At 31.8% G+C, this 8,360-nt stretch overlaps 1 protein-coding gene across 1 annotated transcript; it reads left to right on the plus strand.

Annotated features, from left to right (window-relative positions):
* Nucleotides 1-3,606: 3,606 nt before the first annotated feature.
* Nucleotides 3,607-6,488, plus strand: LOTGIDRAFT_132532 (hypothetical protein; the record flags this gene model as incomplete). The annotated part of the gene is made up of 7 exons (XM_009067191.1): nt 3,607-3,702; nt 4,129-4,165; nt 4,485-4,582; nt 4,831-4,955; nt 5,331-5,489; nt 5,854-5,989; nt 6,288-6,488. Coding segments are annotated over 7 exons (852 nt in total), but the record flags the coding sequence as incomplete, so codon positions are not given.
* Nucleotides 6,489-8,360: the final 1,872 nt, after the last annotated feature.

Below are 8,360 nucleotides of genomic sequence, written 5' to 3' on the forward strand. Positions count from 1 at the left end.
TGTACAGAAGGTTGTAAACCTGGTTTTAGTGGTGTTGATTGCTCAGAACGTAAGTACTGTATCTTTTTATTATAAAGAGCCAGTAAATAAACAATACAATACTTGTAAGATAACATAAAGGATAATCAAGATATAATTTCTTGTATGCACTTCTTCATCGATATTCAAAATGTGTTATGGAGAGTTTTCGGAAAGTGAACATATGCCAGTAGCGTGGCTATTTGAAATAATATTAGTGTCCATTGGGAGACACGACATAATCATAGTTCCTGTTCTTAAGACTCTGACACAAATAAATAAATCTCGTATCAATAACTTGCTGAAAAATCATTTGAGCATGTGAATAATTTTTCAGAATGTCCCGAGGGCACTTACGGCGAAAACTGTTCGAAAATCTGTTCAAATAGAAATTGTTTACAGAATCAAAATTGTGATAGTGTGAATGGTACTTGTGCTGATGGTTGTAAATCAGGTTTTATATCAATTGACTGTACACAAGGTAATGGAATGTAGTAATGTATGATTAAATGCAGTCAATGTAATACCATTATCATTGTCTATATGTGAAAGTCATATTTTCACTAACCACACTACCCAATAAACTATAATGTTTCATGATATTTTCACTAACCACACTAACCAAAAACTAAAATATTTCATGATTTCATCACTAAACAAAAACTAAAATGTTTCATGATATTTTCACTAACCACATTAACTAAAACCTAAAATATTTCATGATTTTATCACTAAAAAAAACTAAAATGTTTCATATTTTCACTAACCACATTAACTAAAACCTAAAATATTTCATGATTTTATCACTAACCAAAAACTAAAATGTTTCATGATATTTTCACTAACCACATTAACCAAAAACTAAAACATTTCATGATTTTTACACTAACAACACTATATAAAATATATTATTTCTAGAATGTGATGATGGTTTCTATGGTGAAAACTGTAAAAGAATATGCTCAGAGAGAAATTGTATAAATAACAGTACAGTTTGTAGTAAAGTTGATGGTAGCTGTAACGGTGAATGTGTTGATGGTTATAGTAATGTAGACTGTAGCCGAATGTCTACTCCTCAAAAAGGTCAAGGTTCGAAATCGTACGATTGCATATTTGAAGAGAATTTGGAACACTATCTACTTCAAGAATATATATATCTTAGTTCATTACTTTTTTTTTGAAAGATATATATTTTTTACCAATCGTACCTTCGTCTCAGAAACGGGAATTTTTTGCTAAGCCAATCATTGATAGTGTTCACAACAAACCGAATAAAGATTAAAAAAAACGTCGAAATTTGAGCCCTTAAATCCATGTGTGTCCAGAGTTATCCGCGTTTGAAAGTTAAAAAGACGAGTCGCCATTTCTTGAGACACATAGATTTAGAAATTCCTAGTTTGAGACATATAATTATGCGATTTCCGTACATTTCTAGTACTTCTGAAGACTATTTACATATATTCAAAACTTAAATCACCCCGCCCCCACAAATTGCGCAACAATCCTTTTAAGTTACTTGAACAATGATACGTATAGATGGATAGATGGCTCAATATATATTTCGTTTAATCGCATATTTATTAGGAACCAAAATATTTCTCATTTAAGAAGAGGGAATTATTATCACAATATAATCGTAATGATAATCACCTATAAAAACACGAAATTAGGACCGAAACATAGTATATTATGTGTTTATTTTACATCCATGATTATAGTTATTTCAAAAAGACCTTACTTGATAAAAACCATTTTCTTTATTTCTAGAGCAAATTATACTAATTGCATCTACTGTTTCTGGCTGTGTCCTTGCTATAATTATAACTATTATAATACTTGTTGTTATTTGGTAAGTTGCTTATATTTAATTTTCTCGTTTAACAAGGTTAGATACCTTACACATGCCTGTTTCTTTTGAAACTACAGACATCAAGATCATGAATGTTGACTTGCTTGCAAGAGCTTAGTACAATCGTCAAGATAGCAACTCAAAACAAATACTTGATCAGCATTTTTTTACGTGTCAAATTCTATACACTTTCAAAATATGAGGAATTCGTGTAAATTTGAATAAAAATTATGTAATATATTTGATCAAAAGAAATGTGCAATTTTTGGGAAATATCGCCAATATCTAGTAAAACGAACCCAATATGCAAAATTTGCTTTTTGGCAAATAGATTAAAAATAGTTAATTAGGACTGCGTTGGAAAGTAACAAGTTTTTTGTTTTCCAGGCGAAGACATGTTCCAAAGAAAACCAAGATACCAAAGGCTAACAATAACAAACAAGGTGTTTATGAAAACGTGGATGATTTTCAAAAGCGAGATTCGGTCAATGTAACAGTAGTAAAACAAGCTGAAAATCTAAAACAAGGTACATGTAGTTATATCAAGCCAAATTACATTACCAAAACCCAATGTCAGATTTGCAAGATAAATATTTGTTATTACAGCTATCTATACCTAGGATAAGAGAAGAGGAATTGTCTAGTGCCTCTGGCAATTGCAAAAAAAAAACATTTTCTCATGAACATGCTCTTACTTCCACAAACCCTGAGCTTTGATCTCTTGATTTTTAATAGGTTTAACTTTATTGACTATTATTATGCATATGTATTATTATGATTATTTTTATTATTATTCTCAGCCCTCTAAAATGTTTTGTTTCTACTGTGATTATAGTGAACGAAACACCGGTCGAGAAAGCAGCGGTCCAGAATGCAGCTCCAGCACCAAACGTACAAAATGGCTCTATCCACTCTGCTGATGAAGAAGCATCTACTGAAGAGCCACATACGATAGCAAACCACCCAAACCAAGCACCAAACTTAGTGAAAGCAATAATTCCTAATTCAGAAGCTCGTTCACCTTCAAAACCTGCACATCGCCCATCTCCGAAACCTTTATCAGATTCAACTGTGTCTCTCGTACCAACAAAACCAGGCATCAAACCAAAACCTTTGAAGTACACACCAAGTGATAATGAAGAACAAAACACGTCTTCTCAAGATGATAATTACTACAGTAACGAAGATGATTATTATAATTTACCATCTCAAACTAAATTTACTATACATGAACTTGAAAACTTTATATCTGAGGCTAAGTCACAGAATGGTTTCAAAGGATTATTTGCTGTGAGTAATTCATTGCATTGACTTGAGTGAAATAAACAATTTCGGCCATCGTTTAAAAACAATAATCCATGAGCAACAGCACCCTATTCAAAAAGGTTTTTAATAACGCAATAACCTAACAATTAACAAATGCTATTAACGAAAGTGGCCTTCGACAAACATATCTAAATTTGTTTTCAGAAACTACCTACAGAACTGACATTCCCCTTTACAGCTTCTCAGCTTGAACCAAATAAGATAAAAAATAGATTTAATGGTTACTACCCATGTAAGTTGACAGACATAATCAAAATTTCATAAATAAATCCTATACTCCAAAACAACGGTCCATTTCTTTCCTGCACTGTCGAACGTATTGAACCGTTTTTGATCAAATATGACTCGTACATAATATTAACAAATATATTTCAATATTTGATACTTCCAGATACGATTTTTTCAGACTAGACTATTTATTTGTGCTTCCAGATGACCACTCAAGAGTTGTTTTGGAAAATACCCCTGACAAACCACATTTAGATTATATAAATGCCAACTTTTTAGACGTAAGTTTAAATATGATTACTGCATACTAAAAACGTCACTGTGAATCTGTTCAAATCGCTCAGTTCGCCAGCTACATCAGGCCGGTTGCTACAGGGGAAAAATAGATTTCCCCAACTTAAAAATTCTGACGGCCGACCAATTCTATTACTGCAGCTGCATCTCTATTAACCATTGTCCCTGTGGATATATTACTTGCCCCTCCGAACAATCAAGTCGAGCTACGAGCCTGCCTTTCATGTTTTGTTAAATGTATCCATTGACGTTGACATTGGCAAAATCGACATTGGGTTATTGATACTCCCTGTCGAATTATATTACTGTTGCCTCTTATACTTCGTTTAACTTATGCATATCTAGTTCCCTTTAAGTTCGAATGCATGATGTTTATATTGTGTTAATGTTAAATTTACCAATAATGATTTTAGGGTTATGGTCATAATCGGAAATACATAGCTTCACAAGGTAAGCACAAGTTCCCAAACATTTCTTTTAATTTTCACATCTCAAAACTAAAATATATACTAATTCGAGCAAGAAACACCATACGCCACGTTTCAGATAGCTAGATGTATAGTATATCCACTTGGTAAACATGAAGTATTGTTCATGAACATATTTCTAACTGAAATTCTTCTCATATCCATTACGTTCGTTGATTTAACCAACATGCTGAAATTCGTGGACTCTATTTGTGAACTTGCTTGTCCAGTGCCTCGTCTACTTTTACCGACATATTTTTATCATGTTAGTTGATATCTTTATATTTTTACCTACTACCAAGGTCCCACGACACATATGATAAATGATTTTGTTAGAATGATTATGGAGAAGAAATGTGATAAAGTTGTTATGGTCACTAAAGATTATGAAATGGGAAAGGTTTGTTTCTTTTCGGATATTTTAACAATAGCTATTCTTGCTCCTCAGAACGCTATTCCTATGCCATTCTTCGACTGGGTATCTCAGAGTGCCTTTAGAAGAGGCCATAATGCTACATCGGGTCATCAAACGCGAATAACTGAGAAAATAGAGAAATTAACTTTCATCCGTTTTACAAAGATTGAACTCCGTCTTGTGTGTCAAAACTTGAAATGATGAATATTGAAGATATTGTGTTTCTGTTTTAGATTAAATGTTTAATATACTGGCCTGATGAAAAGCCTATAACTAAAGGTGATATCACATTGACACTGAAGAAACAAAAGATAAGAGCTAACTATACTATAAGAACCATTCTAATGACAGAGGTAGGGTATGACTCAAAAATGGATCGGGTTCAGCTTCCAAAAAGTGACATAAGATTTAGATGTCTGGCCCTACCTGTGAGAAACGATTGAGAAACTGGATATGGCCAGATTTGATCGGCTACCAACATTTAACATTGGTGAATATTAGCGGTAACAGCTAGATTGCGAAAGTCATTGGCAGTCTCCTGAAAAGTTTTAGAAGAAATTATACCTGAAACCCTTACCTTGAAACACGTTTCTCTTAATCGTACATAAAACTCAAAAGACATCTTATTGAATATCGTAACATGATATCCCTTTGGAGTTGCAGTATAGCATAATCCTGAGATTCTGCCATCCAATGTTACAGATGACAGTACAGACATCTTCATTTCTAAAAGTAATATTTTGCAGGGAGATTCAAGTCATACATTTACTCAGTTCCATTATGAGACTTGGCCAGATCATGATGTTCCTGATGTCGACGACATGTTGGATTTTTTATATGAAGTTAACAAACATCAACCACAATCAACTGCTCCCCAAGTAGTACACTGCAGGTAGTTTACCTTATATTCAGATTTGAAGGGTTGATACAAAGGGACAATTGTATTTCGGAACAATATCCTATTTCAATCTACAGATTTGATTTGAAAGAAATATTGAAACTATTCAAATTATAATTTTTTGGTATGGGCAAGGATGATTATACCTTACAGGTCACCATGAAAATTTCGCGTTATGATGCAGCTTTACGTAAGCCTGTGAAAATAAGTTCTCAACTGTCGTACTTAAATGTACATGTACGTTCTATAGAATTTTCCTGGTACTCTCCAAATTGTACCCGTTTGAATTCCTGATGAAGGTTTCATTGAAAGATATGGTGTTTACCTCGGCTGAGAATATTATTATGTTTTCTTGTAGTGCTGGTGTAGGTAGGACAGGTACCTATATAGCTGTAGATTATTGTTTAGAACAATATAAAGACACTGGCTCTGTAGATATCATGGCATGCATCAAGAAGCTGCGGAACCAAAGAAGAGGAATGGTTCAAACATTCGTAAGATCATTGTTTTGATCCCTGAAAATGTACTGAAGTAAACGATTACCACAAATTTTACAGAAGAGTAAACATATTTCCAAGCATAGGCAAAATGAAAACAATTGTGTTCAGATATGATAACGGCTTTTCTTAAATACCTAGTATCATTTATTTCTATCGCTTCTCTTACTTACTTCATTACAAATATCAAATATATCAATTATCAATCTATAACTTTCAAAATGCGATTATGGAACTGGAGATTCATTCCCATTGATTCTTTTCTCGTCATATTTATATCAATTTATCTATCCAGGCACAACTTCAGTTTATCTTTGAAGCTTTACTGGAGGGATTGAAGAAAGGTGATACCTGTATGTATTCAGATATGTTTCTCAGTGAATATGAGTCCAAGATGAAAGTTAATTCTACAGCACTATCTACACAATTTGAACATCTGAAGAGCATTGAAGTAGAACCAGGTGAATTTCGTAAAGTTATGCATGTACAAACTTAAGCTGGGAGGCAACGTTCCTGAAGCGATCGCAGTCACCTTCTTATTAAAAAGGATTGCAGGTTGTTATTATATATAAGTTCAGTATAGCAAGTTGCTATTATATATAAGTTCAGTATGGCAGGTTGCTATTATATATAAGTTCAGTATAGCAAGTTTCTATTATATATAGTTTAGTATAGCAAGTTTCTATTATATATAAGTTCAGTATAGCAAGTTGCTATTATATATAAGTTCAGTATGGCAGGTTGCTATTATATATAAGTTCAGTATAGCAAGTTGCTATTATATATAAGTTCAGTATGGCAAGTTGCTATTATATATAAGTTCAGTATAGCAAGTTTCTATTATATATAAGTTCAGTATAGCAAGTTGCTATTATATATAGTTCAGTATAGCAAGTTGCTATTATATATAAGTTCAGTATAGCAGGTAGCTATTATATATAAGTTCAGTATAGCAGGTAGCTATTATATATAAGTTCAGTATGGCAGGTTGCTATTATATATAAGTTCAGTATAGCAAGTTTCTATTATATAAGGTTCAGTGAAGCAAAATGATAAATAAAGCACCTGTACCTACATATAGGTATACGATATTAATTCTTTTTTTCTTCATTTTCAGAAGAAATTAACCAACTTTATGTAACAGATGTAATATCATTGCTTAGATTCCCAGTAAGTTCTTGCAGTTTTCTTGCAACATTAGCATTAGTGTTTACTTAAGCAAGTCCTCCATTTTTCTTTCATCAGCAAATGAAGTACTTTATATATTGTAATCAGCAAATTTTCAGCTAAAGAATGTGCAGACCTATAATTACTATACCATTATATTTTTAATTTTCATATTCTATATTAACAGAGCCATACACAAGTAGATGGTTATTACTTTCAAGAATTAGGTATGAAATCAGCGGATATATGGCAGCTTATTTATGACAGACAGATACCTTCAGCAGTCTTCATTATTGATAATACGGTAGAGTAAATTTTAGATATATATATCAGTTTGCCACAAGAATAGGTGATAACAGTACTAATATTTTCAATTTGTTGTTTTTGATAATACAATAACAATATTTTTGATTTGCTGTTTTTGATTATACGATAACAATATTTTTAATTTGTCAGTTATGATAATCCGATAACAATATTCTCAATTTGTTACTTTTACGCTTACAATAATTCAATATGTTATTTTGGATATTACGCTAACAATATTTCAATATGTTATTTTGGATATTACGCTAACAATATTTCAATATGTTATTTTGGATATTACGCTAACAATATTTCAATATGTTATTTTGGATATTACGCTAACAATATTTCAATATGTTATTTTGGATATTACGCTAACAATATTTCAATATGTTATTTTGGATATTACGCTAACAATATTTCAATATGTTATTTTGGATATTACGCTCACAATATTTCAATATGTTGTTTTAGATATTACTCTGACAATAATATCTCAATGTTATTTTATGTAACACAATATTTTATTCCCATAAAAATTTCAAATTTTCAAATTTTGAAAGTATGTAAACCATAATTTTTCTAGAAAGAAACATCATTGTGTCCCGAGAACGGTACAGAGGAGGTTTATGGTGAAATTGTTGTTGAAAATCAGTCAGAAATTGACAGTAAAGAAATAAGTACCATTAACGTAATGGTTAAATCGGTGAGTCGGAGAAAAATCCACAAAAAGTGCTTTTTGCAGATCGCCCTCATATGCAAAGTTCATTAAACTCAGTGAAATTGCTTTATAAGAAAATACTGGAAAATCATAAAATTATTTAAGGTCATATATTAGATCTTCAAACTTTAAACACATTCAAGAAGACAAATAGCTTCACAAGAACTGGTGAAA

Source organism: Lottia gigantea, assembly GCF_000327385.1.
Source record: "Lottia gigantea unplaced genomic scaffold LOTGIsca_80, whole genome shotgun sequence".
Taxonomy (NCBI): domain Eukaryota; kingdom Metazoa; phylum Mollusca; class Gastropoda; family Lottiidae; genus Lottia; species Lottia gigantea.